The 19,775-nt window shown below is 38.5% G+C and overlaps 1 protein-coding gene across 10 annotated transcripts in view; it reads right to left on the bottom strand.

Moving 5' to 3' along the window:
* Positions 1-8,708: 8,708 nt before the first annotated feature.
* Positions 8,709-19,775, bottom strand: part of TRIP12 (thyroid hormone receptor interactor 12) — a 79,924-nt gene continuing 68,857 nt past the window's right edge. For 9 of the 10 annotated variants that reach the window (XM_056359045.1, XM_056359049.1, XM_056359051.1 and 6 more), the window contains 8 exons: positions 19,528-19,642; positions 19,096-19,250; positions 18,430-18,594; positions 17,072-17,236; positions 13,376-13,489; positions 11,501-11,595; positions 11,175-11,278; positions 8,709-10,127 (listed from right to left, as the gene is read on the bottom strand). In XM_056359045.1, coding sequence (XP_056215020.1) covers positions 9,931-10,127; positions 11,175-11,278; positions 11,501-11,595; positions 13,376-13,489; positions 17,072-17,236; positions 18,430-18,594; positions 19,096-19,250; positions 19,528-19,642 — 1,110 coding nt within the window. In that variant the 3' untranslated portion in view covers positions 8,709-9,930. Of the gene's footprint in view, positions 10,128-11,174; positions 11,279-11,500; positions 11,596-13,375; positions 13,490-13,511; positions 15,050-17,071; positions 17,237-18,429; positions 18,595-19,095; positions 19,251-19,527; positions 19,643-19,775 lie in introns of those variants that run through there. The other variant, XM_056359054.1, reaches the window with a different exon arrangement.

The raw sequence follows: 19,775 nt of genomic DNA, 5'->3' as shown, positions 1-19,775 counted from the left end.
AGACAGTATGCTTGCAGCATTCTGCAGAGTAGAGGCGTGCATACTGAAGTCCCTAGCGCACAGGGGTTTGTTCAAGTAATGAGAAATCATAGTCATAAAAACTCTGCATGCTATCTCGAAGATCTACGTCTAGTTATCTCAACATCTTGCACACACTTTTGGTGTGTACTGCAGTGTTACAAGTTAACTTTACCAGGCAGGCAGGCGTTTTTGCTTAGGTGGTACCTCTGTAAACAAAGGTTTTGCTTTTGGGAGCATGGCTGGTTGGTTTTGCGGAAGACAGGGGCAAGGTGTTGATCACTTCAAAGCAAACTGCTGCTTTCCTCAGCCATTATCAGTGTTGCTCAAAAATCAACATAATGATGAAAAACCAGAAGAACAGAGTTACTGATATTAGCAAATTCCTGTATCTGTATTTAAAAATCTTCAATAAATTGTGAACTTGAAAACCAAAGTGCTATCTTTGATTGTGTGTAGAGCAAGGGATGTCTCATGGTGTCTGGTTTTCTACTGTCACATGATTTTTTTTCCCCACTCTCCATAGTCAAAAAAGCAAGATATTAAGTACTTCTTACAAAAAAGCATATGGCAGAAATAATCTGTGTCATCCATTTGACAGCTTCAGCTATGTGCATAGGTGCTGTAGCACAGTCTCTCTGGCAAAAGACACGTTGTTTAGAAAAGCAGCAGTACAGTGCATGTCTATGCTGCGCACCACCTCGCAGCAAATGGAAAATATCTAATCCCTGTAGCTCTGGAGGGGAAAGTCGCACACTGAAACAAAGCTCCGACAAAGGAAAAATGTGGCAAGCTCTGTAGAAGAGCATTTAATTTGAATTTACCGGTAAATTTCATAAATGGCCTTGACAAAGTAAGACTACTACATTGCACTGAGGATAATTTTACTGTAAAAACTGAATGAAAGGCACAGATTGGCCCTTTAGAAAGCTGTTTTGCTGATATTGTGTAATATAAACAAAATATAATCTGGAGTTCTTAACACCTTTTAAAACTATATGACCATAACATGAAGGGAAAAAGATATTATTACATAGTATTATATGTTATTTATTTAGGTGTGAACAGATGCATTTTCATGATTAAAAATCAATTAGGTATGCCTCCTAAAAGACATAACAGAAAGAACCATAATATCTTCGATAAGAGTATTTATATTGACAGCTAACTAACTGGAAATGCCTAACTCTGTTTAAGAATTATTAAAAAGCCAAAATCATTGCTATTAAAATAACTTACTTCCCTTAGATAACAATGAAATTAAAGTTTGTTAGATTTTATTGTTTTCTTTTCTCACAAGAGATTAAAAAGTAAATCCCTGGCAGCTGGTAACTTTTTTGCTCCTATTCCCAGACTGGGTAAGAGTTCCAAGATACTCTATTTACACTGCGTTCTGTTTGATGCTGTACGTAGAAAGAACAACAAAAAAAAAAGCTCACCATTAAAGCACAAGAGAGGGCAAAAGGCAGGCGTTACAGAAAGACAACACAGCACAAAGGATACAGCGAGATGATACCAACCATCACAACAAGCCATAAACAACAGTCACCATCTGTGCTTATCATGATCATTTCTGGGGTAAACATCATAGCAAAGAAGCTTTTGAAAGAAAGGCAGCTGAGGTAACCTGAGAGTATGTACAGGTGTGAGATGAAGAACAGGAGAGGGAATAAAGGTTCATTTTTGGAGCATTGAAAATAAGATCTTTAACATGGTGAAGAAAAGGGAGCTAAGAAATACATGTAGAGAGAAGAGATGGTTGACACAAGCAAAGCAGTAGACTAAGAGTGGTCTGCATACCTGTCCCTTGAATGTGAATACGCAAAGTTGCCTTCACTAGTAAAAAAATGAAAACCTCAACAAAAATGCCAGTTATGTCCATTGAAAGATGTACATGGATGGAAGAGGACCTGTTAAGCAGAAAGCATCAACGCAGTCAGATCCAGTACAGATGCAGGAATCTATTTTTGATGCCAGACTGACAGGGAGAATGATTATATTTAAAAAAAAAAAGTATGAAAAAAAGTTGCAGCTCTTGGAAGAATGATTAAAAGCCTTATTTTGGACTTGGAGATATTAAATGTCTAGACATCAATGGTGTTACGTCAAGACTGGAATTTGGTCAGAAATAGTCTGCTCCAGCACAGAAGAATAACACCTTTAAATCATTACTATGAAGGTAGCAGCTGAACACATTTGAGTGCAAGATTACTGAAAAATAAGCTGCAAAAGGAGAAAGACAGGAAAACAAGAATGAGGGACAGTAATTGTAACAAATAACATATGTAGCAACAAGGATAACAAGATGAGAGTAATGTATAACTATATAAAGTTGGCACTGTACAGTCTCCCCCTATTTTATTACTAATACTGCTTCCACATTCAAGCTGAAGGATTAGTTGTAAAGCTGTCCACTCTGCCTGCCTAATGCAACTGCTCTCATCCATCACTTACACCCTTACTTTTGAAAGGGGTATCACATCTATGAGATCAGCGCTGCTAGAGAAAAGGCAGGTAGCTGCTGAGTTAGTGTCAGCTTTGTTAGGTCAGGAAGTACGTATGTTCCTCCTATAACGTGCTGCCTATCCAGCTCTACCTCCCATCATTCTTTTTCCACTGGCATTCCTCAGACAAGTGTTTTTCTATGAAACTACATTAACAAATATTGCTTGGTTAATCAATAAATACCTCTAACCAACTAATAGATGCATAAACTGAAATCTTCCTAGATCTCAACTAGTTAATAACTTCTTGCTACACTTTTTTCTGTTTATGCTGTTATGGACATACAGGATCTAGACCAGCTCAAAACCAGGCATCCCACAGCTCTCAAAAACAACACCAAATTTCACTGGCAGCTGGAATGTACAATGGTCTCAGAAAAATGGGCATCCGATATTAAATGGCATCTTATCCTCTGTTCCCCTGTCTGTATTCCCTTGCCCATATGTTTCACGGGATCAAGTCCAAATTAATCTGTTCATAAACTGCACAGTGAGCTTTTGGTAGAAAATGTACTTTGTAGGTACATATTACTAAAAATTTGCAAGAACACAGTACAGCAGAAGGTTAGTTACATAACACGATCATAAATATCTTGAGCATCATCGTGGACATGACCATGACCGCTGCTGTGGTCGCTCACCTCTCTGTACTCATTTTTCAAATTCCACATATGGGAAGGGAGTAGAACTTTTTCCTGTCTTTCACATTTCACATTCCTGATTCTACCTAATTTTCTCATTTTTAGAGCACTTTCAGGATGTTATTTTTGACTAATACCTGTAAGAACTGCTCTTTCTAGAAAATCCTGTACATTGAATTTTGGCATCTCTCCACAACTCCTGTCAAAACATGTTAGCTACTTACTCTGGAAGAAATTGGATATGACCAGCTACATGCTAGGACACAGAAATATAACAGCTTCTGAACCCAGGTAAATGCCACTTGAGCCAACATTAAAAACAGAAATAAGATGCCAGAAAGACTTTTTAATGTTGAAATCCTTTTAAGAAAAGTAGAATTAATTTAGGCTTATAATTTTCAGTCCTCTGGAGATTACTCATAATCTGCAGCTGCAAAGACCCATGTCATTTCCATTAATTTTATAGGAAAATTTAGAAAACCTTTCTCTCTACATATGAATTTCTCCCATTGAACTTAATTAAATTGATAGGACTGATGTAGCACAAAACAGCACAAGAATATTTAAGATTGGTACCAACTTTTTTGGTTCTCTATTATCAGAAGATGCCTGCACGCAGTTTTCATTTTAAATTCTAAAGATGCCTAATTTTAGAATTGCAACATGTTTTAGTACAACAAACAGATTTAATACAGTTGGGTCTTGAAAAACCCAGGGAGACTGCACAATCTGTCCTCTGGGATCCGAGGCAAAGGGAAATAACCCCTTCTCCCGACCTGCCAGCTGCGCTCCCGTCGATGCAGCACGCGCCGGCCGGGCACAGCGCAGACCCTGCCCAGCACAGCTGCGCTCCGGCCACCTGCTCCCTGTACCTCTGCCTTGGGGTCCAGCAGCAGCAGCTGATACCACCGGCTGTAAGCTGGGCATTACCCATCTTAGAACTCAGTGTTCATAAAGGTGGAATAATTTGGTGTTTGATAAACGTTTTAAAGAGGCTTTTCCCCCCTATTTTGAATAGCATTTATGCTTTTAGTGCCCCACAACAAGGCTTGCTCTTTTGCATACCAAAGAAATATCAAACAACTGTAGGAAACCTTTCTGAATTATTAGTAACATCAATACTTTCAGTAAATTCAGCATGCCAAGCTACAGACTGAAGACATAAAGATTAAATACAGCCACTTGCTTGAGAAGCATAGCACAGACTATGGGAAACACTGGCTTCAGGAAGAAAATAAGTCAGGTAAGAAATTGTCATTGTTTAGCCAGTGTCTTACCAGTTTCAATACGTAGAAGTAATAACATGTGAAAAAAAGGTTGGAAGAGGCTGGGAAATGAAGTGCCACCTCCTAGACTGTCTATTCCTGGGTCTCTGGAGGAGGAACAGCAGACCTGCAGCCAGGCCAGGTCTGTGTTTAGCCTAGAATATCTTGGAGAGCAGCTAAAGGAAGAGTAAAGCCACGTACATGGTGTTTGCCCTGAATACTCCATTTCCCATCATTTGTAACTCAGGGGCCTCTGAAAACAGACTGAGTTCCACTAAATTCTGTTTTTACTCCTATAACCCATTTCATCAACGCACTACTAAGCACCAGTCAAGGTTGCCGTCTTCCCTGAAAGCACAGGTTTTACTTTACCAAGGATCTATGAAACAGACCCTGCTCCCACCAGAAACAATTATCCTAAGCACTGTCAACATTAACCTCATCCACCACATGAAACAGCCACCAAGAGGCCATGGGAATAAAAGGGAACCAAAGAATGGGAGGACAGGCAGAGCAATGAAGCAGGAGTCAGTGTGTAGCTCCCAAGTTAAATCCACAAAAACACTGTTGAATTTGCCACAATTTCTACTGCCAATTTGTTGTAGTTTTCCACACTAGGACAGAAGTCTTAAAATTCCCATGTTCCCTTCCTGTAGGATCCCACCACCCAGGGTGTTAAAAGCAGGCAGCAGCCAAGAGCACTCCAAGGACAGTTCATGAAATCTCACCATCTTTCCTCTCTACCTTTCTCTCAGTTGTGTATTTGGGGAAATAGTTTGAGGAATAGCTGTTGAGATGGGATAAATGCATTTTTTTTTAAGCATCAACCTACCTTGGCTTTCAGTATACATGTATTGCATTTAAGCTTACCTTTACAAAGGAAAGCTGCTCCTTCCACCTCTTCCTGCTGTCAGACAACAGGGCAAGGCGGCTGCCGTCCCACAACTTTTCCCCCCCGAGCTTATTTACCACTGTCTTTAATGGGGTCTCAGCAAAAGCCACAGCCCAGCAGTACAGAGGGGCAAAACAGGACAGGGACAGACAAGGCTAAAGAAAGAAAAAAAACCCCAAACACAAACCCACAAAAAAACCACCACCTAAAAAAAACCCACAACACACATTACCTTACCCCAACACACTGCTTACAACTTGACCTGGAGCTGTCCCCTTAACTACAGGACGGTGTCCTAGAGTCTGGAATTCCACGCACACCCCTTATTTGCGTGTGTGGCAGGGGGAGTGCGTGTGGTGTGGGTCCCTTTTCCCTCCTTGAACCAGGTTTCCAGAAGCCGCTGCCACACCAGATCTAGAGCTATCAGGAACTTCAGCGCCTTGAAAATACTGGCCGCATCTTCACCGTTTCCCCTCCCTTCATGTTCCCCTGTTTACGGTTCAGGATTTCATGCCTCCCCAGACACATGCAGCAAAGGAAGAGACCCCAGACCTGTCCCTCCTCCAGCTCCAAAGCAGGTTGATGTCCCAGCAATACATGCACACTCCAGCCCCAGGAGACAAGGACACAGCATTCCTCCAAAGGCATCTTCTACCCCAGTGCACTGAAGCAGTTATTCCTGGAACCATTCGCTATTAGTCACTGGCAGTACAACGATGAAATTTCTTTCCTATCTCCTGTGTAAACATGCATTAATGTCCTGGTAAAGTGTGTGTGACTGTGGAGCTTACGCTGGGGCACTGGGGTGGGGTAATAACTACTCCTCATAGGGCAACCAGCTGTATTAATCTGAGAAAAGCTACTACAAACATGATGCCTTGTGAGAGATAGAGCAAGCTGGGAGTACACAGCTGTGAAATTCCTGCCAGATCACAAGAAGAGATCATTCAGCACCGAGGTTATCCAGTTCAAGCTGTCAAGAAACTAGGAAAGTAAAGTATCAGACGGGACAAGCCCTGAAAAGGCTCAGCTACCGCTAGGATTTTGCCCCCCTTCCAAACTTTTCATTCCAATCCATCTCAGAATCTTTTTCTCTGTTCTGCGAACAGCTTTACCTATAGAAAAGCATTTTAGCTTGGGGGAGGCACACTCACGTTACAAACGAGGCATTTCTATCCCCAAAGTCAGGCAGACTTCCAAGCTCCTGTTAGAAAGCCCTCTGCGGAGGTACAGCTTCCCAGGTGATGGGAGCTGGCACTGCTTGTTGGAAGCCAGGCTGCCGAACGCAGGTGGGGAGGGCCCAGACACCCCGCCGGTGGCACGGCAACCTCCAGCAGTGGCCAGAAAAAGGGCACAAGTGATGCAGGCACCTGGAACGGCATCAGTGCCCGCCCTCTGCTGAGGAGGTGGGTGCCAGAGGTCAGCGCAGTTAGGGAAAGGAGAGAGAGAGAGAAAAAAAACAAAAATAAAACACACGGCGGGGGTGGAGGGGCAAGGAAGAATCTAGGCGAGTCAATGATGCAAGCACTCAGCATGTGAAAATTTGAATATCATGAGTTTGGCAACGGGCACGAGGATTTTACACATACTTGGAATTCATTCTTGTACATCTTCCTACGGAATACAAAGTAAAGCAGCACTACAACTGACCGATTCGTGTCAAATGTGATACTGCTTAAGTGTTCCCCTACACAAGTTTTCTGTATAACACAAACACCTACACAAAATAATAATAATAATAATAATAAAAAAAAATCACTGCAACAAGTTCAGTAGCAGCTATCAGTGCTCAAATAGCACTTTTTTCCATGAATGATTTTTTGCTGCTCTCATTAATCTAGGACACGAAACTCATCCAACAGAGTAAGTAAAGGCTGGTGTTCCCTAAAATCAGTTGATTGTACCATGTTAAAAAAAAAGCGCCTCTATTTTCAGAAATAGGACTTATTGTACCTTTTATTATACCTTCTAAGGGCATACAAAACAGTTCAGTACTAAGATGACTACATGTTCTTATGAGGGCTCAACAGGCACCTGCACACACCCATGATTGATTTTAGCGAGCTTTTTCCCTTAAACCAAAATTCCTGAAAAGAAGGAATTCTTATCTTACCCCACCCTTCCACTTGTTCTCAACTACTCTTAGATACTACATCTTCGTTTGTAGGGAAGTATTGCAGTCACGCAAACTGTGACTCTTCAATTTATTCTTACAGTTTGCTATCTTAACTTATTAAGCCAGACTGTAGCTCTTCTAGGACACTAAAAGCTGCCCTTGATAGGAAAGAAGAAGAAGAAGAAAAAAAAAAAAAGCGCATCACCTGAAAGGGTTTCATTCACTTTAAGCCAACTGCATCCTCAGTCTGTGCTGAAAATGACAGACAGCACAACAAAAATCATCACCACAGGTACCTGGTTTTTCCTTCCTTTTTAAATAGTCAACCAACAACTTATTTTCCCACTGAAACAGTTACACAATGGCTATACATCAAATTTGAAAGCTCCTCAAAATTTCAAAGTTGATGAAAGCCAGATTCTAGAGGGAGACAACATGGGTAAAAAAATATCAATACACGTGATATTTTAATACAAAATATTAGCTTTTTTCTTTTTTCTTTTTACACAAGTCAGTTTTTTTAAAATATAGAACCTTAAAAAATGAACAAATTGCTATCCACACACTATAAACACTTTGTTGTGCTCAGTTTGATCAAGTTATCAGAACAATTTAAACACCAGTCCATAGTTTAAACACTGCCTTGAAGTTTTATGAAAACTATGCCGCACTGTGCACTACCTTTATTATATGTACAGTGTGAAGCACCTTCTTTCAGTTTTAATACGACAGTAGAAACTGTTCAGTTATCAGGTTCTTTGTGCAAGGATTTCACATTCTACTCATGCTCATCGACAGATTTGCATTACATTTCAGTGGCACTGGTATGAGCAACCACATGTAATTCTGTTAATGTTCACTGGAAGAATGTCCATTACAAATTCTGGAAGTACAAGTTCTTCAGCTAGATAAAAGAAAATTTGTTAGTTAGGGGAAATACTAGCCTGATTAGCCAGAATTTAACAATGTCTAAGCACTGAAATGAATTTTGATTTCTCAAAGTTGAATAAAAGTAATTAACTATCACATTTTCATAGAGATTAACTATGTAGCAGGTACATCTGAGGAATATTTGTAATTGCCCATTTTTTGAACCCATAGAAAGGAAAAAATTTCCCTCTGAGTTGGAGGTCTTAAAAGGTCTTGTTTTAGTAGTAAATCATCCACAAGTTGCAGGCTGTTAGCCAAGTAGATTTAGGACGATTTACTTGCATTAGAATAATTTACACAATTGAACTTTATGCATACAGTACAAAACTATGAACAAAAAGGTGAAGCAAACTTTTTTATTTATATTCAGGTAAAAACATTAACCTGATGAAGTAAATTATTGCAGATTTGAGAAATCAGCACATAAAACAGTTGGACAGAGCATTGCTTACAGGTGCTTTATCTGTGTCAAAAGACAAAGGCTGAACTGTTTGTTCCAAGCTAGTGCTGGGGAGAAAAAAAAAAAAAAAAGAAAAAAAAAAGAAAAAAAGAACAAAGAAAAAGCTACAAAAGTAACCAGGAACTTAGATCAGGAACAAGAAAACTGTTTACTCAAACAGGGAATGAAACAACTAATTTTCCTTTTAAAAAACTTTACATCAATTCAAAATGCTCTGGCCTTACCACAATACACACTGGCCAGCCCAAGCTGTGGACTTCAACTACGTAAAAGAAATAATTCTTTCTAGCCTCTAGTAAGAGGCTTTTGCTGCCTGAATCACTGTGTAAACAGCTCTAGAGCGTTGACTGGTAAAGACTGTCGCCATTATATCCTACCACTACAGTAAAACTATGCTATAAGAAAGGTTCTACCTAGTTACAAAGGCTGAATTATATTGACAATATATATTTGATTTCAGTAAAATTTAAATTATCTTAATCAGAGAAAGAGGCACGGAGCAGATAAATGCCCGTGCTAACCAAAACATAACAATTGTTGAATGTTGCACACAAAAAGAACCAAGTGAATTGCACATCAGACGATACATGAGGATGGGTAAAATTAGAGGCAGGTGAGGGTACACAGAACTAGTCTACTAAACTAGATTCATCAAATACATGGTGTAATTTAATTTCTGTACTTTAATTTCTGTACTTATGTACAAAAGTTGTCTTTGGAGGAAAAACTTCAGACTTAGCTAGATGGATACACACAGCCCAGTATTAAACTGCACAGCGACATTTATTGTTCCAGCCTGGAAAAACATCCCTTTTTAAATTTCACACAGCAAAGCAAGTTAAAAACTTCACTCATCAAATAAATGATAATTTAAACAAGAACTTGCTAAAGAAACCTTGTCACAACAACTTTTAGGGCCTGATCACTTTAAGTCCATAGGGGCCTTTAATGAATATCAACCAAGTGTCTTTGTTTATAATCTGCAAGCCGTTATTCTACAACAAGAAGGCGTAACACGTTTCCTTGACTCAGGTGATATATTTAGAAAAGAATCAAGAGTTTCTCTTTTGCTGTAACAGGCAGACATTGCATTTTTCATTGTGATCAGGAAAGATGGAATGACTGCTGCCCTTCTCTCGCAGCTATCAAGAGTTTTTCACGCATTATCTCAATAGTTGAATAGTCCGGCAATTTGAGATAGTTCACACAAGTCATTACTGAGGGTAAGAAATCATCTGGATTCTCTGTCGACTCAAATGTCTTGCGTACAATTGTCAAGGGAGGATTCAAACTTCGAAAGCCTGTAAATGAGAAACAGCATTCAGAATCAGGTTGTTCGCCCTGAAAACCCACAGTTAATACTGTAGACATCCAACAGTGACAGAATCGTGTATCTCGCAACTTTTAAAAATGGAGATTAAGAAGTCTGTTTAGAATATGGCTTAATAAGGCCATGTAGCAAGGTAAAAACTACTTAAAATCCTGTCTGTAGATTAGTTTTCCAAGATGAGTTAGAAAAAAAAAAAGAAATAAGCTAGACACATCTACTTCTAATTCTGTTCTCTGCATGTATAAAAAGCATTATGGTTGTAATAGTTTTGTTTTGGGTTTTTTTAAGAGTTTGTTTGTTACATGCACATTTTCTAAGATTCTCAGAAATAATCTATGACCGTGGTACCTAGTTTTTTTACTTCAGCTAAGGTTTTTACACTCCTAACCCTAATCCTGTCTGCATCACCTCTCCACAAAAAAACTCTAAATTTTTTTTATTTTTTTTTTTAATCAACTCTTTCCCCCAAACCCCAAAGAACAGAAGTAACAGAACAGATGCATAAATTCTGGTTTTACTAGCAAAGCATTCAGCTGAGAACACAGGAAAATGTTTATCGCTATGCTAGTATTGTCTCCTTTCCAAACAGGAGATTATTGTTTTCAGGTAGCAATGTATCATGCTGTTGTTGTCATAACTTAATGCACTTCTAGCCAAGGAATAATAACTTAATGCACTTCTAGCCAAGGAATAAAGTATTACAGGTTTTCAGGGTGGTTTCCCCCCCCCCCCCTTTTTTTTTTTTTTTAAAGTTTTGAACTACTTTTTGCCTTCCAATAGGTTATCTGGTAACATAAATTAAACCTGAAAAGAGTCAACTGAATGAAGCATCATGAGATCAACACAAAACTTACGAGAATTCTACTTGAAGACTACCCCACCACTTCTGAAACTAATAACATCAAACAACCTCTAAAATACAAAGTATTTTTTTCCTATACTGAAATAATCCACTTATTCTGAAAAGCAGAAATAACACTGACTTCATATACAGCAATATGTAATGAACAAAACCTACCTCCTACAGGCAGTCTGGGGCTACCCGTCACAAACTGAAGAAACAGTCTTTGCTGCTCACTATCAAAGCTACTGAGAATTTCAAAGAGATACTTCACTGCTCGACTAAGGAGGGAAAAAAGCAAACTTTCATTTTGTTTATAGTTAAAATAATTGCATCAGTTTCACATTCAGTGCAGTATGAATATTTTCAAATTAGTTTCATATACTGTTATTCAAGCTACAGTTACATTCATTATATATATCAAAAAATAAAATTACATTCAAGATTAAATACATATTTTTCTAGTGCTAGTATTTATTTCTTAAACACCACCACCGTATTACCTGTCATGTGTATAACCGTGATCTGGCCTGCAACATTCCATTAAAGTCTTTGCATCCCAAGTGTCTGTTTTACTGCCGCACAACAGCTGCTCCAACTATAAAGTTAAAAAATAAGGAAGTAAGTTTTCCCCTTTGTAACCTGAGGCAGAACAAGTACTGTCCATCCTGACTACTGTTACAGCGTTCTACTTTCTGGAATGGTTTGCTGCAAAACAGTCTCAGTCACCCCAAATAATCCTCCCAAATTCTTTGACTGCAATAGCTTCATCGCAGTGACAGCCTCATCTGCTGAATCTGCCTTTGCACACAATTCACTACCACATGGGAAGCTGAACACAGCTCTAGAGACAGTCCTAACAAGCAATTTACACTGGAGAACCAAAAGTGCCTTAACTTTTTGGAAATCTCAGCATTTTAAAGAAATCTAGGGAAATGGGAAGAATAAAGTGTTTACACTTGCTTTTTAGAGTTCTGAGCTCTTCTTATAAAGGGAGAAAAAATAATCATTAGACAAAGATGGATCTGTCAAATAGCAGTTTTGTACTTAAATTCTTTTGCCTGTTACTTCTATGCATTCGGGCAAGCAGAGATGACAGGCTACAGCCAAAACACTGAGCACTTCTAAGGGCATCCTTCTATGCTACAGAAGAAGCTGTAAAGCCCCATTTCAATAAAACTGTAATTTTGACACACCTAGCTGTTCTGTTCATGAACAAAAGAATTTTACCAGCTCTTTATAATAGTTTACAAAAGGTTTGTAAAAAGGTTCAAATGGCTGGATAGCTATCAGCAATGGAACATGAGATCACACACATGTATTCCACCACGGGAAAGGTATAGGATCTCTCTCACTACCTCTATGATTTAATTTTGATCAAGTGTATTAATAGATTAGCAATAGACTAGTGTCTGTATTTTCAAGTTCCCAAGCAGAAGTAGGCATCAAACCATGCCAAACAACAGGACAGAAGAACAGCATCACGTATGCCACAAAACAGAGAAGAATGGGTAAAACACCAGAGAAACTAGAATAATCTGCCATTTTTACTAGCCTTAAATTCATTGCCAAAAAAAAAGGTAGTGATACTTTTAAAAAGCAGCACCAACAGAGGCACAAAGAAGAATCACTATGAGCAGTTACAGATCTCAGCTTTAAGAGACTCATATCACAAAGCGTCAAGAACAAGGGAGTGACACAATGGCTTGGCTAACATACTCCTTCAGAGCATGCTTAACATTTTTTCATGAAGTTAAAGGTATAAGTTTATGAAGGTAAACAAATCCCTTCAAGGTACAGTCTTCAAATAAACTTCCTAAAGGTAGAGTAATAAAACGTTCTCTCTTCTAGTCCAGACAACCATAATTGTGTCTCAATTCAGCCCACTTAAAAATGTAAGAATTTTACAAGGAAATTGATATAGTGGGTGGCGAGAACAAGACCAACTATCCTTATTCTTCACCCCTCTATCTGAATTTCCTCTTACTGTCTAAAGCTTCATTAAAGAACTAAAATGTTTTTTTAATAGACTGTCCAGGTAGCATCCATGTCTGTGTCTATAGCTACTATGAGGTACTGCAATACAAGGAATTAAAGTATCCATACCAATAGAGAGCCTACATATATAAATTTAAGGACTACCCAGAAAAGCTGGATACACTGAGTCTTAAAGAAAACTGAGCTGTTCATGATAAAAGCATCAAATAACCACCGAACACAGAAAACTAAGTATGCAATTTAAAGGACATCAAGTTTTACTAACATGCATCAGACACGTAATGTAATCAGACCGTCACAAATGCACTGCACCCAGTTCAGACTATCCACACATACAGATACAAGGTTATAAAAGAATCGGCAAAAACACGTTTACCAACCTCCTCAGGATAGAAGTACTGAAGATGACTGAGGGGGAAGACTGATTCAAATCCATCTCTGAATGAGTCAAACTGTCTGGCAACACCTTCATTTAGTGCCCAGAATATAACCAACTGCAGGGAGGGAGGAGGAGAAAAAAAAAAAAAAAAAAAAAAAAAAGTCATTTGAACAAAGGAAGCATGGAATGATCGCTACTGTACAAAAGCCTACAGCTGCAGAAAAAACCTGCAGAAGCCTAGCCCTATGGTCACTGTAGTTGTGGCAGTGTTTGAACTTTGATTCATGGAGCTGCTCCATCCACAGCCTTGCCTCACCCTGCCTTAATTCATAAGCTCATACTGCTGCATGTGTGTAAAGTGCAGTCCTGCTGCAATGCAACAGACAGCATTTTTGTTGGGGTTCCTTTACAATTCTGTCACGTAGCCTGTCATTGCAAATTGAACCCCAAATGACTTTTGCCAAACAACCCCATATTTAGACCACTAAGCATGCAACTCATGCAGAATTTAAACATAATGGCCTTTATTTTTGATATAACAAGGTTAATATGTGCAATTCAGAATAGCTGGTTAAACTGAATCTATTTAACAAAATATTTTAAAACAAATTAAACATTTATTAGGTGTTTTTAGAAGCCTAACACAGGTGTTCTCTGTGTATATGGATATCCATTTAAAATTCAGCAACTGAAACAGAAATCCTTAGGGCATCACAGGCAGTATTATATTACTTTCCCCATGGAAATATATAGGTCCTTTTTCTAATACATTGTTACAAAAAGTAACTTTAGTGGTTTTGCTATATTTAAAAGCTTATTATAAGGATATATGGGAAAGAGAAATGGCATCATTTCATGTTACTGGGATTTGGTTAGGAATCATAAGGCAAACAACAGTAAGACAGTAAGCTTTTTGTGTCTGGTGGGTTTTTTTGTTTTGATTTTGTATCTGCAGTTACTCCCTCAGGACTAAACTCACCTTTCAAAGTGGGCAGCACATACTGGAAGAATGATCACCAGGGGGAAGGAAAAGGACATGACACAAGCAAGACCAAGTTTCTTTTAAATCTCCTGCAGCCAGTATTTCTCCACTAAATTAAAAAATATATTATACATGGCATATTGCATGCCAAGTTCAGATTCTTTTGTCAGTTAGTGCCACTGATGATTACACTCGCCTTGGATATCCCTCAGCTCTAGCAGGAAATGAAGGCTGGCTGCAGAAGATACATTGTCAACACATAGCTACTAGCTTTTAGATGTGTTAAAAGCTCTGACCTGGAATGCTGAGAAAAGCTTAGAGACATCTATGGATGCATCTGAAAATGATTAAAAACTTCATCGATACTGCTGGACTCCTGAACTAAATATTTAACCCTTTCCCAATAATTGAAGAGTTACTTGTTCCAGAAAGCTCTCAGATATGAAAGTCTATTAGGATCTGTTGATAAGCTTTCCGATAAAGGAGTTAGGCATTGAATTTAAGGTAAGATACCCCTACCTTCACACATCAGGCTGTAATACTGAAGAGGAAGCTAGTGAACATCAGCAGCACAGAAGGCTGTTCTGTAACGCAGAATACTCTATGGCTATCCTAGCAGCAGCGTTGCTTACTTAGAATTGTGATTACTTTTTACGACCAGGAGTGTGTGGCAAAATAAGCTGCACTGTATTCCTGTGGATTCAAAAAGGAGATCAAATTGCTAGGCAAAAAAACGGAATTTTTTGTCCACAGATTTAGAACAAGCAAGCTGGCCTCCTTTTTCACAGTACAGGGGAGAAGGGGGCAGGGAGAAAGAATGAAGTCTTTCACTATACTGGTAGCTGAAATGGTTCTACTTTCTGATAAAGATAGCTCCTGTGGGAACCATCCGTGGCAGGGGCGGGGGGTGTGGGGTGAGTGGAATGACTGCAGTAGAGGCATGAATAGTAACAGCAGGATATTCAAGCTTTATAAACTACTCTTAATGGTAATCCACACACAACATTTTAATGAAAATGACATTTTCAAAAGCAGAGCAGCCAACCCACAGGGAACTGTACAGGCTAGCTGATAAATACACTGTTTCTAAAGTGCAATTCATCATACTTGTGATACAGAGGACACTAATTTTCTTTCTGGAATCTCTTCTATTTCCTTGACATCAAGTTTGTAATGCTAATCACTGAGATATAGTTTAAAGTCTCCTCTATAAGGCAGGAATATAAAGACAAGGATAGAAAAATTGCATCGTTGCCCTTTCAAGAAAATAGTCCCAAAAGTTGTTTAGAAAGACGCAGAGAGCAAGCTTTCTGTAGTGATCTGCTGCTCCTTTACCATGCCAGAGGCTTGCAACAGGACAACTAGAGGACATTTGAGATGCCCATAAGCCTTTCTCAGTGTATCAGATACCCGATACGTTACCCACATGAAAAAAAATGTGACTGCAAGCTGTATGAAAATCAGACTTGAAAGCAACCTTGCTCAGCTTCCCTCAATAAACAGAGGCTGCAAATACTGTTTCTGATGAATGATGGTTGTTGGCACAGCCCTTCTGTAAGTCTGCAAACATCTTTATATCCAAATACCTTCAACTGTGCAAGTGATATTTACTAGCAGAATTTGCTTTCAACAAAGATACAAGAACTAAATATGTGCACAAGAACCGATTGGAAGATGATTCTGGAAGGTGAACAGCAACTGCTCAATATTCGGTTGTAACGATTAGAGTTACTTGCAAAGTTCTCAGTTGATATCCAAGAGCTTATATGCCCCTTACTGAATCATTCCTACCAAAACATCAGATATATTTCTCATCAGCATTTGAAAATCTTAACAGTCCTCACAGTGACATTGGCAGCAGACTAGCCTGTCAGAAAATTTATTATTCAGGAGCTGGAATAATGACTTCTTCCATGATGCAATCAGTCATTCTTACCTCCATCCTACTCGTGAGTTTATGGGATAATATTGCATTCTTCCTGCCTTTCCTTATGTCTTCCAGACTGTTTTTAACAATTTCGCCTTAACACTTCCTTATACAGAAACAGTTTCCTACCTTTGCTCAGCAGTATTAACCTTCTGTTTTGCTAGGTTTTATGTCCCTTCTGACATAGGAATAAATCAATATGCAGTTGTACTTTCAACTTATTATTGCACTTGTTTTGTTTTCTGTTCCTTACCTTATTTTGTAATGGTTGAGGTGGGTTGCTTGTGTGTCTTTGTGTGATCAGTTGCTTTTTGGTTTTGAGAAACACTACTGTTCTAATCTTAACTCACAACTGAACTGATGTTTTCTTAATTCTGACTGAAAAAAATTTCACTATTACTATAACAGTTCACAGGCCACTGAAGTGTGGATAGCAGGTGCTAAATCAGTGTTGCAAACAAATTAATTATCATACCTCAATGTGGAAACTTGTTAAAAGGATTCTAAAAGTCCACAGCTCAAATTCTGCACTTACTACATATTTATCCAAAAAACCCCATACTTCTGATGACTTTATCAACTATAAACCAGACTTCTTTACTGTAAAATTTTCAAGTCAGGTGTGCTGACTAGATTGTCTTTCTGTAGTGATAAACTAGTGCAGAAGAGAAGCAATCAGTAGGAAAATTACTACTGTGCCCAGTTGACTAGAATGAACTGAAATACAGATGGAAACAAGCTCCTTGGGAGCAAGAATAGAGAAAGTTTTAGTCTTTGCTTTTACGTACTCTGAGATACTCCTCTAAGTTGTGGATGGTGACCGGTATATCTTTTCCACCTTTTTTCAGTTCTATATTAGGAAACCCAGGAAGTGTGAAGTCCAGCCCTAGGTCTTCCACTGAGCAGCCATTCATAGTCAGAGCCTCCAATGCATACTGTAGACTTTCTTTGGTCTAAAAAAATTTTAAGTAAAAACCAGTGAGAACAATTCGTTCACATTAACTTATCCAAAAGTCATGACTTCTAAAGTAGTTTTGACTAAGTAAACATTTCTATAATATTAATAGTAATACTGTTACAGTACTCCTTGCTTTCTTTCTGTATTTTTCATACATAACAGTAAACCAAGCAAACCAAATAAACTATCTTAATGATAAACTTGACAGATCATAACACTACACTTTTTTTCTAGTCATTTCAGAATTGCTTTAACTTCTTGCACAATATTTGTTTAGGAAAATACTACTGCAAGAGAAGGGTATGTGTAATATGCTAAGGCTCTTAGGCTATGTTTTTTCCTTAGAATAGTTAATGGCATACATATTTGGCATGCATACTGACATTTTTCAGCTTTCATCCACCAGGTTTCAGGTTTTTCAAACTCTTGTTGGGAAATTAAAAGCGGTGATCAAGGAGAGAGAGTGAGACAGTGAGGTGAAGAGGAACAAAGGCCCACAGGCTTGCAATAATTTCACTAGTAACAAAGCAGATGTATTAAGAGTATAAATTAGGTTATTACCACCTACCATCTATTAACATTGGATGCTAGAAAGAGCATGCATGCCAGAGACCTTTTATCACTACTCTGCAAGTGAATAACCTTGAAAAATTAAGACTCTTCTGTATCTATACAAGAACCTGTATGCTCACATATGAAGCCAGTTTACACCAGTTCAGCATAAAGCTCTTCAGTGTCAGAGGAAAAAAACGTACAAAAAGGCACTTCTAAGAAAACCTGAAGATTTGACTAAACCAACTAATAAAACAACCTAAACTTTTTGAATGCTCAAAAATCAAGGATAGAATTTTTTTCTCCAATAGTAAAGTTGGTTAGGTTTTTTTTTTTCCAAAGTGAACCAAAACCAGAAGTTACCTTAGGCAAACACCTGGCAGTTTTAGCCATTTCTAGCCCGTGTTTAATCCCACAGAAGAATCCCATAATAAATTTCTACTGTTACGAGTCTCATCACAAATACCATGTTACAATTGCCACTGATTTTAAAACTACCCCTTTTATTAGAAAGAAGTAATCACCACTATTACCATCAGTATTAAGCACTACCATACACTCTCAAATTATGGCTAGTTCATAAAATCCAAACGTGTGTGAAGATGCACTCTTCCATTCTTAGGGTTACTTTCCCACCTGTGTTTTGTCCTGTTCAAGTCTTTTCTTTTGTCTTACAATATCTTCAAGATGATATATTGATTTGGCTACTACTGGATCAATACTGAACAAATCATGTGATGTTAAGGAAGTTTCCTGTCGTAGCATCCACTTATAAAAAGGAAGTCCAAGAGGAAGGTCCACCTGGGAATCAAGATATTTAGTACTCAACTATCTTCCAAAACTTTTGTACCTTTCACTGTTTTCTCTCTTACATTAGATCTAGAATATTATTTACTAAATCATAGCTCTGGCACATGCCAAAATACCATGTCTTGAGTGGTTTTACCCGAGAAAACACAACTGACTGCCTAGTGCACATACATTAGAGCAATCAGCAACTTCGCAACTGGAATAAGCAGCCCACAATGATCTTGAAAAAAAGATCAGAGAGATTGCAACACATGGCAGGCAATAGCTTTTCCCTTCTTCACTATGGTCACAAAAGCCATTGTAAAGATCTTTAACATACACTGCCCTCTTCCCCCCCTCAAAAGTTCAGCTGCATCCCTCTCCCCCCTCCCCCCGAATTGCTAGAATAGAAACTAATTCCATGCAACTCTTGATGCTATTTTTTTTCCCTCAGAGTCAGAGCCAGAAGTTAAATTTAACCCTTCAGATTCACATTATCCATTTCATTCTCACCAGTCTAAAATCCATGATTGCCTTGGCCATTAGTTTTCCCAGAAAGCGGAACTTCATTTTAACTTTTGCAATGTGAGCTGGCTTGGCTGTTCTACCAAAAGGAAGTGCAAAAAGGCCTTGAAGGTTATGGATGTACTTGGTACCTTCCTGGCTTCCTGTTGAGGAAGAAAGAAAAAAACCCGCATTTGTTCAATACATGCACTGCTTAGTTGCTTTCAAACTTGCATCTGGAATGACACTATCAGATAACCATAACATAAAGCTTCTTACAGAATTAAAGAAACCCACAACGACAACCACACACTATCACAAGGCATGTATCACTAACCACAAACCGTGGTGCTCCTTCAAAGCCATTCACGTAATTAAAGTCAACTTAAAATCGATTCAATATTAGAACAATATTGATAGTTTAGGTAGCAAAACGTTTACCTTTTGGATTGGCTAAAGTCACTTCTTCTCCCCTCCAAAGGCCTAAGTCTGCTCTCTGTAGTTCCTGAGATACAAGTGCATAGAACTCTAGCGTGGGGCCTAGACCTGTGCCAACCTTCAGGGGGAGGGAGGGCGTAGGGAGAAGAGGGGGAACGAGATAAATGAATGAATAAATAAATAAATAGTCGATTAGGTCAGTTCAAATATCAAAATCTTTACTTAACCTGAGAAATATAATGCAACATTGG

The sequence above is a fragment of the Falco biarmicus genome, chromosome 13, assembly GCF_023638135.1.
Source record: "Falco biarmicus isolate bFalBia1 chromosome 13, bFalBia1.pri, whole genome shotgun sequence".
NCBI classification, from domain to species: Eukaryota; Metazoa; Chordata; class Aves; order Falconiformes; family Falconidae; genus Falco; species Falco biarmicus.
The sequence above is the reverse complement of the archived record's forward strand: the minus strand, read 5'-3'. Positions and strand labels throughout refer to the sequence as shown.